Source organism: Varanus komodoensis, unplaced genomic scaffold (genome assembly GCF_004798865.1).
Source record: "Varanus komodoensis strain SLA01 unplaced genomic scaffold, ASM479886v1 scaffold10, whole genome shotgun sequence".
NCBI lineage: Eukaryota > Metazoa > Chordata > Lepidosauria > Squamata > Varanidae > Varanus > Varanus komodoensis.
The window spans coordinates 27,798,850-27,822,791 of record NW_025335269.1 but is presented as its reverse complement, the minus strand read 5'-3'; the positions used below and the strand labels follow the sequence as shown (position 1 = coordinate 27,822,791).

The following is a 23,942-nucleotide window of genomic DNA, read 5'->3' as shown; positions in this document are numbered from 1 at the left end:
TTCTTACACCCCAGAGCTGGTGGACTGGCCCACTGCTGCAAGAAATGGAAAGCATTAAAGCAGCGGAGAAAGTGCTGCCTCTGCTTATACTGTGTGAGATGCACAAACCACCTGAGTGAGTTACACCAGGAGTATTTCCGGATGAGGCTTCCATGGCACCATCGCCACTGCTTCTTTCATGGACACCCACAAGGAGTATGCATCTCTCCAGGTAACACTCTGTTCTGCTCAAGACCTTCCTGTGTCTGTGCACTGCCTTCCCATGTTTTTTTCTAGATGCTGAAAATCTGGTCAAAGTCAGAACAGTCAGTTTCTGGCTGCTAGTACTAAGGTTCCTCTGTCTGGAAGCATCCCTTGTCAGTCAGAAATTTGACCTGCTCATTTGAGCAACAGTTCAGAAAACCTCAATGCCAGAAGTTGGGGGTTTTTTTTGTTTTTTGTTTTGGTTGCCCTTCATTCCCACCCGAAAGAGCAGATGTGAGTCCTGCAGACCTGGTTCAGCATCAGTTAAGCTGGCAACTGATCCAAAATATGATTTAATGTCATTGAGTCTAAAAGTGCTCTGCTGGCATGAATCCTATTCTATTTGAGGGGATATATACATGAATTAGATGAATCGCAGGCAAGAAATAGTATATGTGGAGCAAGAGAAATGATTTCACTCACATATTCGCCACCTCAGATCATTTCCCCATCTTGCTCTTCACTCAGCCAGCGCTCATCTTTGCCCATTTCCTCCCCTGAAGCCAAGGAGATTTGGCTAGCCGTGTGTGCCTTTACATGGACATCACAGGTCAGCATGAGAACAGGTCCCCAGAAAAAGACTGTCCCCCTCTCCTCCACCGAAACTGCCACGGCTGCCACTTTTGATGCCAGAGTTTGCCATGCTGTCCTTCTAGGAGAGCATCACCTGCCTGGGAAACAGAACTGCCACCCCAGGAGCTCCTTCATGCCTCGTCTTACAGGAGAATCAGGGCTGGCTTGGCCATTGCCCCCGTGGCAAATCCGGGGAAAGCAACGGGGGCTGCCAAGTTAGCTAAGGGAATCCACATGCCACCCATTTAACAGCCCATTTTCCAGTGCACAGGACTGAAGTGCTCAGGCGCAGCTGTTGCATTCATCACACGGCCTCTGTTATTTCCAGTATGCGGCAGTTCTGCCCATGTTCCCCTGCTATTTGCGGGGAGGAAGGCAGCTTTCGGAAGGGGGGCTGCAGGAGCCGTGCCGCCTGCCTGGAACTCCGTGCGCAGCCCTCGGGCTGACGGCTCCGGTCGCTCTGGTCGCGCCCTCAGCCACGGCGACCGTCTCGCCCTCGCAACACGGCGGTGCGCGATATGCTGTGAGTGTTGCACAGGCAGAATGCCCATGTGTGCAAAGGGGATTCGGCATGTCATTTGCTCTTCATGCTGGAGGCAGGGTGAGTGTTGTCGGGCACATCATACTGGCTATCCCAAAAGGTTGAGAAGAGGTGATCAATTTTCAAGGAATGCCATTTGGTTTACTTTTAGGCTAGTTACCACAAAGCACAAAGGAAGAATATTTATATCCTTGTCATGCACCCACTTGAAGGTTGCCTCAACTCCTTCACATATCAATTGCAACGGTATCCTGTTACCTTGAAAACAAGTATTAAAACCATGTGTGCATGAAATTTCCTTTCTTGTTCCTTTCCCCTGTCATTAGGCACAATCCAGTCAAAGCTAAGCACTGAATAGGAGCGCTGAGCCCATAACTAGACTGGTTAATTCGGAAGCAAAGCTGCAGTCCCAGACTCACCCGATTAAGTCCTACAGAACTCAGTGGGGCCTACTTCCGAGCAGACATGTACAGATTGCCCTGAGCATCCTACAGATCTCAGCAGACTGCCAGTTTAGGATCAGAGCCCACGTGTAATGTATCCTTCTAGGTATGTGTCCCTCCTAGCTAACTCCTCCTGGATCTTGCTGTCTGAATTCTGCAGCCTTAGGGGCATCAGCAGCTGCCTGGCGCCAAGTCAGACACTTGGCTCAGCTGGCCCAGTGTTGTCCACACAGACTGGCAGCAGCAGCTCTCCAGGCACTGTCCTTTCTTGCTGGGAGTTTCCTGCCAGGGATTGAACTTCTGCAGGCAAACATGTGCCGTTCCTCTGAGTCACGGCCCCTCCATTCTTCGTCGTGCATCATGTGAAAAATCCTTCCTATGCAGCTCTGCAGAACAGACCAAAGTGCGTTGCATCTTCAAGCCAGCGAGCTGCACAGGAGACCTGGCCGCTCACACGGGAGGTGGAACTGAGCGCTGCTCAGCTGGAGCCGGCCTTGACTTCTTCCCATGTTAACAAGCTTTTTTTAACTTAGATGATATGGCTTAACATATGGCAACAATGTTTTTTTATAATCCAGGCAGCCCTTAAAGAGACTTTAGGGAGGATCAATTTACAGCTCAGGGCACCAGGGAAGATCTCATGTCGGCATTAATACGATTTTAAAACTTAATGACCCTTCGTTGGTCTTTTTCACTGTTATCATTGCAAATCCGCCTACTGGAGTAAGTTAATGCAGTTTTTAAAAAAGCTATTTTCTTTTCATCCTGCCTAAAGGCTATCGATCGATCGATCCAAATAAATAAACACACACACACACAAATATTTGCTGTATGTTAATAACTTAATTTCCATGCATTAGGCTCATCCCACCCACATAAAGATTTCTCAGAATACAGTCCCTTGGGAACACTAATTTACTAAACCTGCACTTTAATGCTTATGAGACACATCCCCAATTTGCGAGAGCAACTCAATTGAGGCTATATATAGCGTCTTAGCTGTCCATAAATGGGAGGGAAGGGGCAGTAGCCTTGCTTTAGAGTTAGGCATTATTTTTGTTTTCCGCAGCCCAGAGCTTGGAAAGCCGGGCAAGCCAGTTCTGCCTCACTGCTTTGCCATTTCAACATCTCATTAGGTAAGTATATGTTCACTTAAATAAAATATACGCATTATTCAGATTGGAAGGAAATATGGGGGTTTGCGGGGGGGGGGAGGGGGAATATATATTTTTCTCTCTCTCGTGTGCGATTAATTACTCCAGTGCTGAAGAACAGAAAAGAAGGGAATAGCTTCATGGCTATTTTTGAACTATTCTTTTCATCTTCAGTTTGCATCCGCTAATGCCACAAGCCTGCACACACGCAGTTTAAATCCAATTGAAGCCAATGGGATTTAAGCAGCTTAAGGATAGCAGCCCAGTGGTCCATCCCAGCTCCATTAAAGTAAACGGGTACTTCCCATTGCTCATCAGGGAGAGGAATATTTCACTCTAGATCTATGTGTATTAAATGCCAGTAAGAATAGATACTTCCTTTACAAAAATGTGTTAGTAATGATTGATGGCATGGTTAATTATTCACCATCTCTTCATTTAATGTATGGAAATATCTCAAGTTAATTTGGGAGAAAGTTTGTCTCAGATAAGTTTTCATATAATGAGCAAAAATAAAGTAAAATAAACACACGTGTGTGTGTGTGTGTGTGTGTGTGTGTGTGTGTGTGTGAGAGAGAGAGAGAGAGAGAGAGAGAGAGAGAGAGACCCAGATTGCTGACGGCCTGCATTTTTAGTCCAGCTCTGTAAAAGACAGAATTTTGATCGCTAATGTTGCCTAGTCTTTACTGCATGATTTTTGATTTGGGTAACCAGTGAAAAGAATGTCTTTTTGTTCTTTGTAAGAGCTTGGAAATGCTGCTTCTGCTCTTGGGATGATGTTGGCTGGAAACTGAGAATGGGATCTGATGTGTGAGGGTACCTGAGCCAGTCAAAACTCTCTTATGAGGGATAATAAATCTGGCGAGGTTGGAATCAAACTCACTTTCACCATTTCCCTAGTTTTCTTGTGGGGGCCATCCAATGAAAATGGCAGGCCTGGAGAACTCAAGGAGCATTTGGGATCTTCATATTTAGCATTTAATAGGCTGCAAGCCCTTTTTTATGGTGGGTGAAATTTCTGAAATTTCTAAATGAACTTTAGGGTGCAAGGAATATGTGGGCCCAGGTAGCTTCTATGTATCCATCACAACACATTAAGTTCATTAATTATTGCTCACTTTTCCCAGTCACCTTTCAAAACTGTCATCCCAAGGCAGTTTATCAACACACACGCCCATAGGAATAGAATAGTTGTCATGTTTTACGGAATATCATTAGCATATTTGATTGCAGTTAACCAGCCTTCCTTCTCCATAATGAAAGAATTGGAGGAAATATTCCAAGGAAAATCATGGACTTTTTTTGTACCTTGTTCTTTCTTTGAGGGAACAAAAAGTGGGTGATCTCTACAGCTAGATCTTGACTTGATGGATTTTAAACAGATGGATCTTGACTTTCATGAGCATTCACAGGAACATTAGCCTGTCAAAACTGATTGACTGCTCAATCCTAGAGGAACTGTTTCCCTAATGCTGATTCGTCTTGAGTGGGATCTGATTCCAGTCCCTCCCAGAATGCAGCTTCAGAGGTAGAAGAGCACTAACACATGATGCCCAATCTTTTCTCAATCCCAGCCTATGAACAAAAGAGTCACAGACCTAAGCAGTCCAGTGGCCGGGGTGCCCTACACATGAGGACTGTCCCAGGTCATGGCATGAAGGATCCTTTGCTTGGATGCAAAGCCATCTAGCATTATAGTACCACAGTCTGTTTTATGCTGGCTGCAAATTGTCGCAGTTACATTCCAACACATCTGGGAGGCACCAAGTTGGGAAAAGCTGATTTATAGTGCGGCAGTGGAATTCTTAAGAAAGTATCATCGAAACAAAATGGTGGGGGGAAATTCAGACTGATTTTTTTCCTTTGTTAGTATAAATGGCAATAATGGCAAAAGAACATACCTCCAAGTAAGCTGGCAAAGGAGAGCTTGGTTCTGCATAGCATTGCATCTTTGGAGTCAGTGCAGCGCATCTTAAGATGTGCTAAACCAGCAAGTAGATGCCGAAGCCCGAGCTGCATCATTGTACACATAGGCCAAGAGTCATTTCCTGGGTTCAAGATTTCAGAAATATTTAGTGAACGCACAGATCTACCACAGAGAACAATATTGATCACATGCCAAAGGGATTTCTTTGGAACAGGACCAGCATCCAGGACTTGGGTACCTCCTAAGGGCACCCCCCCCCCCCCGGGCAGGGCCTCGGCCTGGGCTTGCTGCTCCATTTGCCATTGCAGTTTGTGTGTTCACGTCTCTCTCGCTTTGGCTCAGACGATGGCGGTGGCGGCAGCGAGGAGGAGGAGGAGCAGTCGGTGTGTCTGCCTTCTGCCCGCGTGTCCTTCCTGTCAGGCACGTGAGTGCAGCCAGGGATGTGAGAGAGGATGAGGAGCAAAAGCTGCCTGTGATGACAGCAGTGAGGAGGCAGACTCACTGGGGCAGGGGCTGCGGTGAGGCTGCCTTGCCCAAGGACACCTGGAGCTGGCACTGGTTTGAAACAAGATAGACGGAAGAGTATCTTCCAGAGAGAAACATTTAACTGAGCACCAGGCCGCTCTTCCTTCAGAATGAAAGCCCTAGTCTGCAACAAAATGGCAGGGGGTAGCTCGGTATGTTTGATCATGCCTGAAGACAGGTGCATGTGAAATATTTTGAGGCTGTAAAGAGATTTGATTGGGCTTTGGATATCCACAGAATCAGGGGAATAAAAAGTTCTGTGGACCCATCTCTTGTCCAGCTCTGGGAAACCAATGGGCTTTCCTGCCTTCCCTGTGGAGCCAACCTTCTGCAGACACTCAGTTGGCGCTCTGTCCCTCCTAAAGAAACGAGCAGCTCGTTCAGTTCATCCTGTGCACCACTTGCTCAGTGTTTAGCCAGAGCACCGTTCCGAGGCCGTATCCCCGGGGAAGCTGAGCTAGACCAGAACTTGACATTCTGGCCCAGGGTTCTTTAGAAATGGCTTCAGCCACTGCTGTAACCTGACCACCCCGGTGGGGAATGTGATGTATGCTCAGCTGCTTATAGCAGGGTAACCCGGCAGCTCAGGAGAGGAAGTGAAGACCTCCCATGCCCAATTAAGATGTCAGGTGGAGCCTGGGCAGGGCTCTGCAGGGCTTGCCCTTGGTAGGCTGGGACCTGTGGCAGAGCAGGAAATGGTGCCCCCTTCCCCACACCAAGGCCCACAGCTGTGGTACTCAAGGCCAACCTAGTTACAGGAGCACTTGAAGCAGAGACTTCCACAAGGGCCTCTCCCTGACCCTGACAGTGGAAAAGCAATGGGAACGCATTACGAGTGGAGTCCTGGGCTCATTTCCTTTGCAGGAAGCCCCATTGGACTCAATGGGCTTGCTTGTGAGTAGCTGCACAGGAGGGTGCACCCACGAGTGACTCACCCCAAGCTGCCCTGTGTCCTCTCGTGACTCTGCCTCGCTTTGCCAAATGGGTGCAAGGCTGGTCAAGATCCCTTGGCAGAACATCCACCAAGCACCTCTCCCCTTTCCTGCCAATCCAAATCAACTAACAACAACGTAGCCAATTGCTCCCTTATCGTGACACCCCAGATGTGCTGCCTGAGGCAGCTGCCAAGCGCAGGGCCAGCTCCCTGACTCCATGCAGCGGTGGCAGCGCAGCCTTGCGACTGGGACTCAGGGGTGGAAGAGTCAAGCCATCCTGGATTTTGACTCCGCACACAGATGGTGACTTTGCTGGCTCTCAGCGCTTGGGAATCAGCTCGATGCTAATTCAGTGGGAAGTCTGCAGCCGACAGACAGCAGTTGTGCCACCTTCGGGAACATTCGCAGCTGATGCATGATCACACCCACCCATGCGTTAAGGTGACGACGGTTTGTTCTGTGCTTAAAATAAGCCAAGCAAGCCCTTTGCAGGGACCATAATGAAAGAAGCATCTTCCTGAAGTCTCATAATCAAACTTAGGTGAGACAGAGGAGGGTGGAAGGTTGAGCAAAATATGTGGAATAAAGTTATGTTGGTAAGTCGCAGTGTCTTAGGGAACAACCCTATGCATGTTTAAACAGAGGAGAAGTCCTACAACTTCCTGCCAGCACGTGCCCTTGGCAAAGGCATGGCAGTCGGAAGGAGTGGTTCTTCAGCTGATCTCTGGTCCTTGGCAGTTGATGCAAGACTGTCTTCCCACTCCCTTCCTCCAGCAGGAGAGGGCAGACAGTGCTGTGGGTGGATTCAGGCGAGCAGAGTCCTAAGGAATAATGGTGCTTCCCAAACCTGGCGCTCTCCAGATGAGTTGGAGCAAAAGACTCCCTCTTCCTCAGCTGGCACAGTCAATGGGGATGGAGAGTGCCGGGTGTGGTGAGGCCGGACAAAGCCAAGCCAGGCCATGCTGTCTTTAGAAGGGTTGTGCCTGAGAGACGGAACATGCAAGGCAGACTGCGATGGGACTGCTCGTTACCCCAGCCAACCACACACACCAGGTTTAGATCTCACCACAACCCACTCCGGGGGAGGGAAATCAGCTGGCATGAGACTGGCTTGCACAGGGCGGTTAAGAGGTCCCTGCAGCTTATTAGCCATTCTCGTGTCCTGTGAACTGCTCAGAATGTCTAGAAGAATCTGGAGTATGAGAAATGTAGAGAATCTGTTCTATAGGGTCAGGGCTCAACTTAATAATTACATATTTCTTGGGAACAGCCAGCTGTCTTGAGGTGTCAACAGAAGACACAGCAATGGATCATTCTGGTGATCCATTGGATCTTTTCCACTGGAAGCTTTTATTGTACCCTCATGCTTGCTTATCAAGCTTTAGAGCAACATATTTTTATATTGATACAAAACTTTGATATGTCAATTCAAATGCTGTAGCTTTCATTGAAGACGGCAAATCTTGTGTAATTCAGTGATGAAGGTTTGAGGGCCAATTTAACAGTGGCCTTTGTGCATTGGTCCTTTAAACTTCAAAGCCATGCAACAGGGAGAGGCAAACTGGTTCCCTCCAAATGTTTTGGACTACAGCTCCCACAGTCCCTTACGATTGACTCTACTGACTGGGATGCATGGGGATTGTACACCAAAGCATCTGGATGGTACCAGGCTACCTACAACATAAACCATAGTACAGGGGCAAGCAATCTTTTGGGGTAGTGCTCCTACTTGGCCATTTGAGCAACTATCGTGGGCACCACCACAAAATGTCTGCCACTTAGTCAGGAAGGATGCGATCTGCGCAAACAACTGCACAAGGCAGACATGTGCTCTGAATTACAATGCAACAGCAACTTCTTTGAAACCACAGTACTGAATGCCGACAAAGCCCCACTTCCCAGGGGCAAACTCTTCTACTCTCTCCACTACTCCTCCAGCTCACTCTCCCCCATCCCTTTCTCTCCCTCATGCTGGATCAACACCCATAGATGCTCTCTTCCTCATGCACACATGCACATACGCTCACACGCACATCCCCTTTCTCCATCTTCATTTCCTAAGAATGTCTCCAAGCCCCTTCATATAGCCCAGAGGCATGTATGTGAAATGAAGACAGCAGCAGCTGGAGGCCTTCAATTTGCTTTGAAGCAATCCCACCTGCCAGTAAGAAGATGTGCTAATTTCTTTCTTCTTTTTTTTTGAAAGTGGGATAGGGCACCTTGGTGAGTGCCAAGAGAGATGTCTGCAAGCACATCGGTGCTTATGGCATCACGCCACCTGCCCCTGTTGTAGCACATTCCCAGGGATGCAGTGGGATCTACTTCCAAGTAAACTCGCCTTGTGTTGAAACGCACGTCTCCTAACAGATGCTCTGGTGCTTGATGGCATCCGCCCTCACGTTAACTGATGCAGCAGCTTGCACAGCTAGTTAAAAATCCTTCTTGTTATGGTGTAACCCATCTCAGCTTCAGGGTGAAAGAGAAACAATGACAGGGGCTGAATGGCCTCATTAAATGTGTCACTGTTTGATTTCCAGGAGCTGTGAGCTGTGACAGATTCCAACATGTCACCCAAGAGACTGCCATTCTACCAAAAGAGGCACAAGCACTTTGACCAAACCTATCGCAACATCGAGACCAGGTATTTGCTCCAGGAATATTCAGCAAGGAGGTAAGTCCTGTGCTTTTCACTTCTGTATGAAAATGGTCCGGACCCACACAAAGCTGAACCAAACGACGCTCACTGGCAGCCCGTGAGGAGAGGCATCAAGTCTTTTGCTTTGACTGACTGCTTGGACCACAGGAACTGGCCAGTCCAACAGTGGCAGGTTGCATTATATGGCTGGGGTGGTGGCTGAGGGGACGATTTGGCTTGGTGGGTCAAAAGTTGTGCAGGCCTGGTCAGATGGCTCAGTTTTCTGATGAGGCTCTGTAGTGACACAACAATTCATAGGACTCCCTTGAAAAGTTCCAGTGTTGTTTTGTCTGTATTTGCCCTTAAACTGGTGCCAGAATGTATGATGCTATTTTATATCCCGGCTCAATGTCCGGGAAGCATGATCCTCAGGATGGTAACAACTATCATCAAAACAATACCAGTAAAACGATACAGACAAACAATGGGTGCCGTGCATGTAGGGCCTGGGCTAAAAAGTGCAAGGACCTACATTGTCCTGGACATACGCTCAGTAGGGTCGTTCAGTGTCCCAGAAGCCTTGACATTTGCAGCCACCCACTGTTATTTAGCTCTGAGGGGCTCTTTTGGCAAGTGGTGTACAGGTGGTCCCATGTGATTCATTCCCAAAACAGGATACTATTACAGCTGCAATAAGCAGAACAAACCGTGGCTTCAGCTGCACACTATGGAAGCTAAAACAGATAAATAGAATTTAATTTTCACGTTGCATTTCTTTTCATGCCTTCTCAGAAATACTCTCCAACAATAAAGTGGAGCTTATTCCCAAGTAAGGATGCACAGGGTTGTACTGCCGGAGTAGCAGCCTTCCTGTTTTACCGTTTCCCCACCTGCAGATCAGATTCTTCCCCTCTAAGCATCAAGCAGGTGCCGCCAATATTCTTAAATGTCCTTCTTAAACTTATCTGTTAGCAGAAGGGGATACATGCACACCCTAAATATAGTATGTTTTTATTTAAATAAAAAATTTCAACCTAAATATAAATATTGTATGAAATTCAAAAGTAAATTTGTTGACTCATCTCACATCTTCATGGAGCTCAGCAAAAGCATCCAAAAAAATTACCGTGAGAACCATAACATCATTTTTAAGATGATGAAACTCATGTTTTATTTGGAGGAACATTTAAATTTTTAACCTCTTAGAGGCATTTAACATCCACATCACTGATTGGGTTTGATGTCAAAGCCGCCCCGAGGCTTCGGCAAGGGGTGGCATAGAAATATAATAATAATAATAATAATAATAATAATAATAATAAAGCTGGGTTTTATGCCAATTGCTATATTAATAATGAAAGCTTGTGCATTTCCCCATCACCGTGTTCACCTTTGCAACTGCAGCAGAGACCTAGTTGTTCTCACTGAGGAAGCAAATATATTTCTAGAGCATGTGATCCTTGACTGAGGATGGGAACGAATGAGACTGAGTGTACTTGCAAGCGAAAGCATTCTAGACATCCAGGATGGATGAGATCATGCGAAGGAAAGACAAGTCTGGTGTGACCAACTAGTTCCTCCAGCAGTACTCTCAGGGCCTGGGCAGTGGCTGAAGGCACAGTGTCCTTTATGGCACCCGTTCTGAGCTAGGGACACTTCACCTGTTGCATGATACCCATTGCAGTGTCTTGCCAATTGACATTAAAACAGCCCCCAGACCTACGACCTTTAGATGCTGCCTTAAAAATGTAGGCACTTAGCTCCTTGGGCAGGTGGCTTTCATTGGAGCCTCACCAGCTTTGCTTCCGAGTCATGGGCATTGTGTGCTGAGCCATGCCTACTGTGGCAGTGATGCTGTATCCCCATGGTGCCCAAGATCCCAAATGTACCTGCCAACCAAAAAGGATTGGGATTTCTGATGGGCTTTGCAGACTAATTTCAGCTTCTGGGCGTGGGATTTGCTTCCCTTCCCTCCCTCTCTCCACAATTCGGCTGTACGTTTGGGATCCCTTCTCCCCCTCTCTCCACAATTCAACGGTGCATTCAGCATTTCACAAAGCTGAACTGGACAACTGTGGCTGCAGAGGGTTTTTACATTAGGGGACTGTTTTCCATTCACAGCCTTGCAGCAGAGCTCTTGCTGTCATGCTTCCTGGAGAGTGGGAGGGATGCTTTACTCTCTCAGTGTTAACTGGAAATATTGGTATCATAGCAGACACATGAGAACTTTGCCTTCTTGTGCATAAAGAAAGGCTAATGGAAAAGCTGTTGCAGAGATGTCCTTCGTGACCTTCCAGAGATACTGCAGGACTAACTCCAGTGCTTCTGTCAGTAGAGAGCAGTTTCTTAGATTCACAGTTCAAATGCAGGTTTACATTGAATTAGCCCAGCCCGTTTCATCCTGCTAAGCTGGCCTAGCTAGTCTGAAACAGCTGTGACCTTTATCGCCGCTTTGATGTCCCACTTTTCTGATGGGTAAAGGGAAAAAAGCGGCTTGTCTGTGTTTCATGTGGGCAGGCAGCCCATGGCTACTCTCCCCTTCACCCAGAAGGATGTGGTACCCTTACCCTGCTGCATCTCCTTAAGCTATCCTTTCCGTGTATCTGAAGGGCTGCGGCTAGACAGGCTGCCTCCTATCAGACGTCTCCTGGTCTGGGCAAGACAACATGCAGGCTTTGTGCCAGGAGGCTCCACACATCATCTGAGGAGTCGCAGGAGTCGCAGGAATCCCAGGCAAGGTAATGCTTTCTTCAGCCATGTTAGCGAAAGTGCAGGGAATTCTCCGGTGGCGTGGAGGTGGGGAAGATGCCTCTGTCCTTCCCCAAGCACTCCTACTCCTGTAGTGATTGAGGAAGGACAGGATAGGACTCGGAGGCACTCCGATCCTAGGGAGAAGGAGAGACAGGGCAAGCACAAGGGTGTAGCGGGGAAGAGGAAAGCAGGGCAGGGCAGAAAGCAGGGCCTTCTTAACAGCATTATGGGCCCCGGGCAAAGCAGTGTCCTGGGGCCCCTACGACAACTACAACTACTGTCAATTTTGGAAGTTTTCCCATTTTCCAAGGATTAACATACACAGATTAGTATGGGGCCCACGGGCAAGTGCCCATCAGGCCCATGCGTTAAGACGGCCCTGGCAGAAAGGGAGGTGAAGAGAAAAGTGCACAATAAGGAAGGAGGTTTGGAGAATACGAGGCAAGCTGACTTGAAATACCCCACCAGATCTTTGACTGTGATCTCTGACAGATAGAGTTTCCTTTTAATTTTCACAAGGAGTGTCTTCTTATCTCTGCAGTGCAAAATGGTTGTGTTGTATCAAGTGAATCACCAAAGGTGCTTGGGGACCTTTCTATAATGGCTGGCTGTAGGATCCCCGCCTCCCTACGTCCTCATAATCCTCAAGAAAAAAGAAGAGATCTTACCTTAAGAACCCCCAGAGCCTTAGGAACACTCTGGAGAAGTAGTTTCGGGACAGGGCTGTCGACACGAAAGACACTCCCAGTGTACCAGGTTCTTCATTGATATATTAGGTCTGGAATGCTGAAGCACTGAATGTCTCATAAATCTTAGAGCTGACACCTGCCAATATTGAGAATAGACTAGAAGAAGCAGGTTAAATGCAAATGTGTACCAAGCATGTGTGTGTTTAAGGGAATGTGCTATGCTCCCACTAAATGCCAACACTAAATGTTTGGGCAATATGCTCAAAATATAGCTCTTCACCTCCTATTTATCACTGGAGGGAGGCCGGTGGGTGGCTTAAGGTGACTTCTCAGTTTCAGCCGAGAGATGTACTCCTGTAATAAATATGCTGACAACCCTGTTCCTGTTTTGTGTGGCTGAGTGGCTGTTCACCCGCTGACGTACTGCACAACGAATGTCCCAGGGACATGGACATGGTATGCCAGGAAAGGTAGAGCTGTGAAGACGTCACCATCATCTCTTCCCTGCGGAACCATTAGGGGTCCTCAAGTTACCTGATGGCAGGACTGGCACTGCAGGGACTGGAAGCGCATGCTGGCCTTGGCTGAAGTACTTAATCCTAATTGGAAGAGCGGGTCTATTGTATGGAAACAAAATCATGGGCAGGAGGGTCTTGGTACACTCATGGCTCTTCTTATATTCTTATGTGTGTGTGTCATATAGGCTGGCAGGTTCAGTTGGTTCTTCCCATGCTAGCCTCAGTGGAGAGATAATGGAAGTATCTACAGCAACCTTATCTACCAAACGTCACACTGATGTATTAATTATCTGGTTTTGTGACAGCCACACCACATGTCCCTGGGGCTTCCATAAGCTCCAGCCACCACGGCAAACACACCTGGGGGACACCACATGGAGGAAGGCTGAGTTGAGTTGAGTCTAGTCTACTTCAGTGAGTTCATTATGGGAAAGGAAGAAAAGAAACAAGGCTGCCCTTGTGCCTGCAGATTCTCAGCACATTATAATGGGAAGGAAAATAATTCAGGATGCAGAATCCCCATCTCCTTAGATGAGACTTCATAGGCATGGTTGGCCTGCCACAGGGTCTCCAGCAGAATAAAAAGGTCACGATGCTGAGTTAATCCTATCTGGTTTGCACTCTGGTTGTGCAGGAGTCTAGAGCAAAAGTCTCAGCACTGGAGTGAAAAAAGGAGGATCCGCTATGTCTCCAATTTGGCCTCCTTGGAAGAAGAGCTTCACATCGCCAGACTCCGCGCTAGAGAACAACTGGATAAAGTCACCATCCAGAGGATGGTACTGTGAGAGCGGCATTTTTGTCCCATTCTTAGTGTTTCGGGCATCTTTAAAATCCCCCCCATGAGCTCCTCCTGTTTCTTCCTCAGTGTTCAGAGGAAGTTCCCTCTTGCCTGTACACATTTTAATTCCTCCCCTCTTCCTTGGGTTACAGGTAGAAGAAAGGATGGCTTTGGAACGGTACGCGGTTGAAGAGAGTATTAGCCGAGCCCCCGAAATTTTGGTACGGCTTCGGTCCCATACTGTTTGGGAAAAGATGGCAGTCAGGCTTTACTTCACTGTCCAAGGATTTCCTACTCCTGTTGTACAATGGTAAGACTCTGATTCTTTCCAGGAATTTCAGCTTTTTCTCTCTCATTTAGTAGCTATGTTGGAGACTAGCTATGTTAAAAACAGACACATGGACAGACAGATAGAAACCTTTATAATTCTCAAAGACTTTCTGAATGTATCCTATTGTCACTGTAGCTAAAGAAACAAAAGTTTCAGTCTTTAGATTGCAAAGTCTGTTTTGTTGCATGCTGATTTACCAGTGTAGGAAACAGCAAGCGAAAACATGCTGCTAAAAAGTCTCCATTTGAATTTCTAACATTACTCTGTAAGTTTCTGCACAAGGTTGTTAATCTGTTGTATCTACCCTGAGATTTGCTGTGGGACTTAGATCTGAGATCTACATGAAGAACATTTCCTTTCCTGCTTTTCTGCTGCAAAACCTCTAGGTGGCACTATGTGGAATAATGCAAATAAACAAATAAAAAGATGCAATTTCTTTGCAAATAATACTCCATTCTGGGCTTTCCTGACCCCAAAAAGAAAAGTTCTCTTAAAAAGAACTGGCCAAATTGGAGGGTCATGATTTTCTGGACAAGGCATTTACTGGGTACTCATCATTCCTTACAGTTGTTTACCGGTTCTTTAGATGAAATGTGACCTTCCTGTTTAACTTTTGATTTTAAACAGCAAGTTTGAAAAGTATTTTTAGAGCAGGGAAATTGAAGTATTCTTTGTAAAAGTGAAAGAAAATGCTTCTCATTTCTGTTAATCTGCTGTATCACAGTGCCACCTAGAGGTTACATTTCAGAAAAGCAGGGAATAAAATGCTCTTTGTGTAGTGCTTGTATGTAATTCTCTAATGAAACTGAAATTAGATTGTCTTGCCTAGAAAAGCCCCTAACCTGCCCAACTAAATGCACTCAATTCTTCAGCAAAATGGTCAGTTCATAGAGTGTATTAAAACCTTTGTATTAAAGCATGTATCTTAAAGAACTTGCAATCAACTGTGAGAGAAGAATGAGAAATATATACCTTTTATAGAAAAACTCCATGGATCAGGCATAAAACTCCTCAAAGTGAGTGGAAATGCGTATTTCTGGAAAAGGCAGGTCAGCAGAGCTTGTATAAGGGAGTTCCACTACTCTGTTGCAAACCAGAGACAAACTTTCTTTACTCATTTTGAGGCTTCCTAGAAAAAGCATTATATATCAATTTCACCAACCTGCTTGCACAGTGGAATTGGTGTCGGAGGGCTACTTGTGCAACAGAATCAGCCGGAGGGTCTATTTGCATGATTGCAGCCTTGGACTGTTGACCCCATTGACCAAATCAGACTAGTTAAACCCCCTTCAGCAGCAGAGCAGCTTACGAGCCAAAGACTTGCCAGGAAGAGCATCTTGGATTTGTAGAATGTGTGAATCCCTGGAAGCAGCCAGGGAGAACGTGTGGGGAAGGCACTTCCGCTGTGCTGTGCACTGGCACCTTTGCCTGTCTCCTCCCCAGGTGCCTGTTGTCCAGTCCCTGCACATTCATATGCATGTGAGAGGTACTCCTTACCGCTTCCACAGTTCCCAGGAGCACAGGAGTCCACTGTGTGCTGGTCCATCTAGCTTAGCATTCCTACATCAGCCTTCCCCAGCTGGGTGCTCCCACTCGGGAAGGCTGGGCGAAAACTCCCAGAAATTCTGACTTTTGCCAGTGCTGCCTGGGGCTGATGGGAGTAGAAATCCAAAAAGTCTGGAGAGCATCTGATTGGAAGCAAGTTTACATCTACTTCCAGTGGCTCATTAGGGTTTCAGACTGGAGTCTTTCCCAGCCCTAACTCGAGACCTTCTGCACTACCGCTGTATTTCCACTCTTTTCTGACCATACTTAAGATAAATACTCCGGTGAATAATTTTGGTAAGTTTTAATGGCAGTCAAGTCCAAATGCTAGGATAAAAACAAGCAGGACCACACACTCTTCCTGAGTATTCCAGAAGGTTCGGGATGATGTGGATGATCCATTACATGGTGGGGAAACTAGAAGCTTATTGCATGGTGTTTATAACCCCATTGACTGGAGGTCATCTCAGGGAACATTCGTGTGGTGATACACTTCATGCAGTAAGTTTTTAAATTGCTCCCAGCCATTGGTACATCAATCCACCTATGAAGCAGAGGAACGGAGAAGAACCCACCCTCTTAGGAGACTGTTGGCATGACTTGTTGCAAAGGAAGAACTTGAGCTTTGCTACACAAGGTGTTTCTCATGTGTGTGTTATTTCCCATTCCTATTTGTTTCTGGGCTTTTTAGATGATATTGTGCACTTTGTTTAACTTCTGTTTGTAAATGGTACTCTCTGAGAGATTTGCCGGAGTAGGGAAAATGGAGTATTTCTGAAAGTGATGGAAAATGCTGTTTCCACTTGAGTATTTGGAATGTTTTGCTACATCACAGTGCCACCTAGAGGCTATATAACAGAAAAATGGGGAATGAAGCTGTGTGTCGTTGTTGTATCTCAATTCTGCAACCAAACTGAAAGTAGATGCAGCAGATTAACCGCCTCTTGTAGAAAGGGATCTCTTGTACCTTATATAATTGCACAAAATAAGAAGTGATTGCAGATCAGCTTATCAAAAACAGATAAGAGAAGCTTCACCAGCCAAGATTCCCACTTGGGAATCCTCACTTGCACAATTGTTAGAGCAACAGGAATGCTGTTCTTTTAGATGTCCAGTAATCCCCATTAGCTGAATGGCATGAGTCTAACTAAATGGAATGAGACCCATGCTCAGATCTGCTGCTTTACATTTTGGCAAATGTGAGGCACAGGATGGTGATGTGAATTTGGACTGGGACTCTAGCAATGCAGGGGAGAGGGGGTAGCACTTCCCTGAGCACTGTTTTCTAGGTGAAAATGCTTCCCTCCCATTTCCTCTGCTTGGGAAAATGTGCACATCTAGCCTTAAAGAATCCTGAGCAAAGGAAGGCTCGTATAATATGCATCACATCTTCCTTGTTCCTACGCCATCATTAAAGCTGAATAAACAGCCTATGTTTATACCCTTTTGTGTCCAACTGCATCAACTCCTCTTTCTTTTACTGTTGCATTTTGCTTACTTGTGCAATCTGTTTTCCTTTTGTTTGTCAGGTATAAAAATGAAGAATTGATTACTCCTGCTAGTGAGCCTGGAAAGTACACAATTGAAAGTAAATATGGAGTGCACATGCTGGAAATACACAGGTAAGTGTTTGGAGACACCACCTGTCCCTGCCTGGGGACAAGTCTTACCACCACCAGGTCACCGTGTGACTATGTAAATGACCTCTCTAAATATGGTGTACTGGGTAGAAACAACTGTACTGGAATGTACAGAACCCCCTTAAAGGTGGCAAAGAATGTGTGAAGGGCCTGGACACCATGTCCCATCATGGCCATCATGCTGAGCAGGCAAGAAAAGGACTCCGACTCAAGGTGGGTCCTGAATGGGGTTGGCTCTCCAACCTGTATGGAGGAGCTCTATGTACATATATTGGTCGGGATCCAGATTTACATGTGTGCAAGTGGGCAGGTGAAAGAGAACTTCCCTTTACCCTCCTCCCATGGCAGCTACCCCAGACCCCTGGAAAGGCTACACAGAGAGTCTGAGGATCCTGTTGAGCGGTGAGGCTGGGGCCGTTTGCCACCATGGAGCCCTTCCATCCATGGAAGGCAGATGATAGATTGAATCCATTTGTTTGTTGTTCATTTGTTCAGAGTACAGTCCCATGCATGATTGGGTAGAAAAAAGTCCTACAACTCCCAGCATTCCCCCAGCTGACAGAGCTGACTAGGGAATGCTGGGAGTCATAGGACTCCCCTTTTCTCTCTAGACATGCACTGGATTGTGCCCTCACTCATTCATTTTTTCATCCCATTTCTAGACCACCCAATAGCCATAGATAACTGGGTAGTTCACAATATGTTAGACAGAATAAAAAGCATGCAGAAACTTGAAACTGTTTAAAGCAGATAAAAACAATTATCAGTCACCTGCCTGGGCCTGGTAAACAACTATATGAAAGAATTTCAACCCCAGGCTGTTGAGCACCTGGGAACAGAGACATTCTTGGCTTTTACATAAGGCACTTGTTACACACCCATTGTTTCCAACTGATGATTGCTTACATGTTCTTTGGATGTCATGACTCTCTGATGTCACTTCAGTTTGTAAACTGCCCTTTTCCCAAGGTTTTCTAAAACAGGGAAAATGGGGTATTATTTCTAATGATGAAAGAATTTCATCTTGTATATTTGTGCTGTTCTATTGTACCACAGTGCCACCTAGAGGTTATGTGGCAGAAAAGCAGGAAAGGAAATGCTCTGTGTAGGGCATGTATTTTGATTATCTGGAAATAGATACAGCAAAGTAACAGTTGTGTCTAGAAGAGCTGTTAAGCTGCTGTGCTAAATGTGTGGGTGATAGGGTAGGGACAGGGAAGCCCGGAGCTAGTATTTGAAGCCCTTCTACTTCCTGATGTGTTCTTTGCATGTGGAAAAGTAGGCTAACTTACACTGCTTACTTCTGGCCTAATGGAAACAGGTGAACTGACTACATCATTTCACTTAGTGCAGAAAAATCTGTTACAGTCAGATAACACTAATTGTTCTACAGTTGGTTCAAATCACTAGGCTCAATCAGGCTGCTAGACTCAGGGGTCAGCAATCACTGCTGCAGGGAGGAGTTAATGCAGTCTTGCATTAACTTAAGAATCAACAACAACAACAATTTGAACAAATGCAAGGAAAGGTATTATCACAAAGGCTAGGAAAAGGGTTATGGGGATCAGTTTGTGAGCCACTCAGTAAGAATGGGAAAAAACCTTCCATATTCTGCAATCTCACCCATGATGTTATTGGTGACAGCTTTGCCACCCATGGCCAACCACCACTTTGGAACAACCATCACTGGTTTGCCACCCTTTTGAAATTATTACTTTGGCTCTATAAAATTGCACAATTGTGGGTTTATGTATGTTGTTGGTCTCTTGGAAGTGCACATTTAAGACTGTCCAATATAGGGAGGCTTACCTAGTCAGGTTTCTTGTCCATTTCCACTCTTAAAGGCAGCTGAACTGCAATAGGTAACACAAATGGAAACTGACAGAGATTTCATATAGGCAAATTTATGCACAGGTGTTAGGGATCAATACTCGACAATGGAAAAACACTGGTAAAGGAAGAAACGTAGTAAAAGAAAGAGCAACCAAAGGGGAAGGACAAGATCTCCCACTTAGCAAAGGCTTTAAAGTGTTGAACTAACAGTTCTCAGTGGTCTCAACCCTTTCAACACCCCCACCCCAAGTCTCCAGCTCCCCAGAAAGGGGTGATGTTAAATGTACCTTGTTTTTAGCAATTGCATGGACGATCTTTTAACAGAATAGTCTGCCTGGGGGAGGACCTGTAGCATGGGTCCTGTAGCATATGGAACAAGGTGGCCTGAACACTTTGCCATTGCAAAGAACAGGTATTGGGGGAGGGGGAGAACTTTCAGTGAAGACCATAGTGAGGGATAAAGGTTTCAATCTGGCTCCCTCTGGATTTATTCGCTGAAAAATCAGCTACAAAGATTTGAATACTGTCATGAATAATTTGGTCCTGAAAAACAAAACTGGGGAAAGAAATCTCCATAATTTCTTAAGAAACCAATGAATCAAGCACTAATCTAAAGGAATCCTACCCCTGGCCCTCCTTTTGCATGCTTCTGTCTCTCCCTACACATGGGGGATGACACTGTGAGTAGAAGTCTCCCCTATCCGCCCAGACTCTCCCAGTGGTTGGGAATGCTGGGAAACTGGGATTCTCAAGTGTGTAGAAATGGAACCTCTCCCATCCTGAAAGTCTCCCATCACGAAAAGCATGAGGACTAGAGCACCCCTCTTCCTCTTTGCTGTTCGCATCTGTGTGATTGAAGGGTGTGTAGGAATCGGCCTTCGTGATGGTCTGCTGGGGTAAAATGCTAAACGGGGGGGGGAACTAGACACATGGGGTGGTGCTAATGAGAAATGTGCTGGGCTAAGATATCGCCGAGGCACCTGCTGAGCGAACGTGTTCAGGTCTGAGCATTCTTCGTCATTCTGTGATGTCACGGAAGGTGGATAAATGAATGCGGCCCCAGCAGTGAATGGGTGATGCTGTGGAGATTAAGTTCTCCGTTAGCATGACGGAGGGATATTTTTGTCTTCTCTTTCCCAAGTACATCCCCTACAGCAGCTTTCCCAAACTAGGTGTGCTCCTGGTGTTAGGAGCTTCAGCTCCTGTCATCTTCAACCATGGTCCATACTTCCTGGGGCAGATAGGAGATGTAGTCTCCACCAGGGTTGGGCAGAAAGTAGATCTCTGGATGTTTTGGACTTCAGCTCCCAGCATTCGTGGTTGCTGGCCATGTTGGCAGGGCTTCCTGGAGTTGAAGTCCAAAATAGCTGGAAATCAACTTCTGGCCCAAAACAGCTGGAAGGCACCGGGTTGAGGAAGACTGTCCTACAGAGCAAATACTTCAGAGACACACACCCATCTTCTCAGCCATATTACTAATGACTTACATGATTGCAACATATGTAATCATGGAAACAACATAATAAATATTTGCATTAAATGTCAAAGGAAAGTTGAACAAACTTCTCATTGTGGTTAAATGCAAATGTGTCTTACATTATTTATCCATCCTAAGCTCAAGGCAGCACATACAAGCTTCTTCTATCTCACCCCACCCCACAACATTTATTTATTTATTTATTTATTTAAAACTTTTCTAGACCATCCCTTGCCATGATCTCGGGATGGTTTAACAATAAGACAATATAACATAATAGCCCAATATAAAACAATAGCCCTGTGAGGCAAAGTAATCACGACTGGCCCAAATTCAGTGGGTGGGCTTCATCGCTGTGTGTGACTTTGACCCAGGGCCTTCTCAGCTCTAGAATGATAGTCTCACTCAGCCATGGGCAGCCTTGTGTGCTCTGTGTGTGCTGGACTACTACAGTGCCTATCATTTTGAGTCAGCACAGCCCACGCTGGCTGGGGATGATGACAGCTACAGTCTAATGCACCTGGAGTGCACCAGGGGGAACGCCTGCTCTCACCACCACTCCTGCCTGGCCCTCATTGTAGACTAGAGTTAAGATAAATGAGTCCTGTTGCTTTCTCCAGAAGGCCACCAACTTCCACAGTTCCTTCCACAACTCCGTGGCGCATGTTCAAAAGTGCCTCACGATTTAGTGGTTTGCGTATCAACTCTATCAGGCAGGCCTCACCACGAACGCTATATAGCTAATCTGTAGCAGTGAAGAAAGGTGACTGGGGAAATAGCAAAGCCCCTCATGGGACAGCGTGGCAGGAGGCAAGAACCCACCCTTCACCTCCATTTGCAGTCCTTAGAATGAGGGGTGGGTTGAGGAAAAAGAGCTTCCGTGGCAGCGGGAACGCATCTGTGCCGGCCCAGTGTAGGCCGTGCTCACTGGCGCCTGCTCTGGCCATCCTCCATTTGCCTCACTTTGGTGAATCTTCCCATTGAACATTCCCATCCTCGACAGGCAGAGGCCGCAGGTGGCAGCTTTCCACCCCCTTGCCTTAGCCACTATTCAAACAACAATGGCAACAGCGAGGAATTCAGGGCAGAGAGCCAACGAGATGAGGAGATTTATGATCTTAGCTCTCCTATGCTTCAGGGACCAACCCCACCTCACAGTCACTGCATGGCAAATGGCGTTGCAAGAGTGACTTGTTACGGTTAATACTGAGGGCCAAGGAGACGTTCCTCAAATCTTGGATTATTTGGCTTAGTGTATAAATGTAAGCACTAATTTGGAGTGATTCCAATGCATTTGGTCTTTCTTTTTAATCCCCTCTTATGAGGGGTAGAATATGAGGATGAAAATAGGTGTGGTGGGCCTTAAATGCTTACTCCTGGAGTACAACCGTGCTGATCCACACTGGGCCCACGTGTGTTTGCAGTGAAGTAAATAAGCCAGTCTTAAGTTGAAGATTATGTAGCCTGGCCCTGTGCATGCCCTCTGCCAAATTTCTTCAGGACGGTAGTGCACAGAGGTTTAACACTTCTCTTTCCAGCTGCAAAGACCACAACACCCCCACAGCAACTACACAGAAAAAATCCCAATAGGAGATGTTTTTCTCTAGTGCATTGGGGAGAAGGCAAGTTTTGTGAGGATCATAGCTGGCGATGACAAGCAATACTCTCTGGCAGCAATAAAAATCAGCCCCACACTGCTGAATATTAACTTTTAAAATCCTGCTGACAAAGTTGCATGACATGCATTTGATGTAATAATTAACCAGCTCCTCTACTTTTTTGGCAAAGAGTGATCTGGTGAGGGGAATGGTGAGACAGGCTTACAATTGGGGCTCTGGCCTCTGCCTCCCCATGATGCTTTCCCGAGCAATTCACCTTCCCCTCCAAAGCTACTGCCTGACCCATAGGGAAGATCTATGGGTTCATGCAAATACCTGAACTGGGAACCACAGTTGCTTTTGCAACAATGTAAAGCAGAGGGGAAAATGACCTTGAAGTCCATCATCTTGCTTGCATGGGCCCACACTTTAAAAACTGCAAATCAAGCACATCACACTGAAATTAGCAAAGTTGCAAATCAGTTGGATATGAGTTAGTTGAATTACAATTTTTAAATGAAGATTATTATTGAATCTTTCCTTTTATGCATGGTACATTTGTTGATTGTTTCAAACTTAAAGCATCAAGAAAGAAGTAAACTGCAAAGCAATGCTTTCTTGAGGTCTGGAAACTTGCCCAGTCAATGTAGGTCAGAAAACATTTGGTCATTCCTTTGCTGTTATAAATACAGGAAGGACTGAGAAATCTTCAGTGCTAATTTTTGAGCTTATAAAACAGTTAGAATTCTCGACCTATTTCAGTATTCTTGTCAGCTGTTCATGCCAATATGCCGAGGTTCAAGTCATCTGATACGCGGTCACTTAAAACAGCTTAGGAATTCCTTGGCTGTCATCTTATGCAGAGAACTTTCCTTCTGATGCAAGTGTGACATTTATTCCTATGAATATACTGGGTGCTCCCTGGCTCCAGTGGAAAAATTCTTGAGGGGCCAAAGATGTGGCATCACCTCACCCTTTTAAAGTTGCAACTGGATATGCTTTCCTCTGCCCATTTGCCTGTCTCAGACCACTCCTATGCCTGCTCAGACATCTAGAAATTCTTCATTTAGGACCGGGCATGTCCATCTTTCATTATATGTCTACACTGCAGCTATTTTCACACACTATTGATTTTCAGGTTTTTTCCCCCTCCAATATAAGCAAATGGCTTCTTTCAGTTCTCCATACCTTGAAAATTTTTTCCATGTTTTTACTCACTTTTGAAATCTGAAAACAATATCCTCATCAGATGTGAGATTCCTTGTATGCTTGGCATGTCTGCAGGTACCATGCCGATATGAGTGCTTCCTTGGAAAGCGATCACATCAGTTGCTTGCAGATTCTACCGGCATATCATTCTGAGGTTTCCTCTGAATTCTTTACCATGGCAATGCACTCCGTGATGGCTTCAGGACAGGTTTCTCAGGGACTGGCTTCTCCCACATGAACCTGCCTGCTCTGAGGTCCTTGGCCACCCTGGCTTCTCCAGAAGTCCACAGCCCAGCCCCTTTCCCTCAGTGATGGCTCATTTGGTGGGTTCCTGGCTTTTGCAGCTTTTTTTCCATCTGAAATGGTTGAAAGGCCTCTCCTAAAGCTTGCTGTTGCTGACAGGAGGAGGTTCAAGCTGAAGGGAGCTGCTATTCTGGGGAGCTGGACCATGTCCCTCCTGCAGCTGTCCCTGGCCCTTTTGTCCTTAGTTTTACCCACCCCTGGAATTTGGACCTTGAGCTGGAAATAGGTAGTGTGTCTTCTCCATGGTGGTACCCAGATTTGGAACTCTGTTGCCAGAAAGACTTGCCTGGCTTG

The 23,942-nt window shown here is 46.2% G+C and overlaps 1 protein-coding gene across 1 annotated transcript in view; it reads left to right on the top strand.

The window, feature by feature from the left end:
- Positions 1 to 23,942, top strand: part of MYOM2 (myomesin 2) — a 107,937-nt gene that overhangs the window by 17,620 nt on the left and 66,375 nt on the right. The window contains exons 2-6 of the mRNA XM_044419180.1: positions 8,879 to 9,012; positions 11,586 to 11,714; positions 13,569 to 13,710; positions 13,865 to 14,022; positions 17,118 to 17,210. Coding sequence (XP_044275115.1) covers positions 8,906 to 9,012; positions 11,586 to 11,714; positions 13,569 to 13,710; positions 13,865 to 14,022; positions 17,118 to 17,210 — 629 coding nt within the window. The 5' untranslated portion in view covers positions 8,879 to 8,905. The remainder of the gene's footprint in view (positions 1 to 8,878; positions 9,013 to 11,585; positions 11,715 to 13,568; positions 13,711 to 13,864; positions 14,023 to 17,117; positions 17,211 to 23,942) is intronic.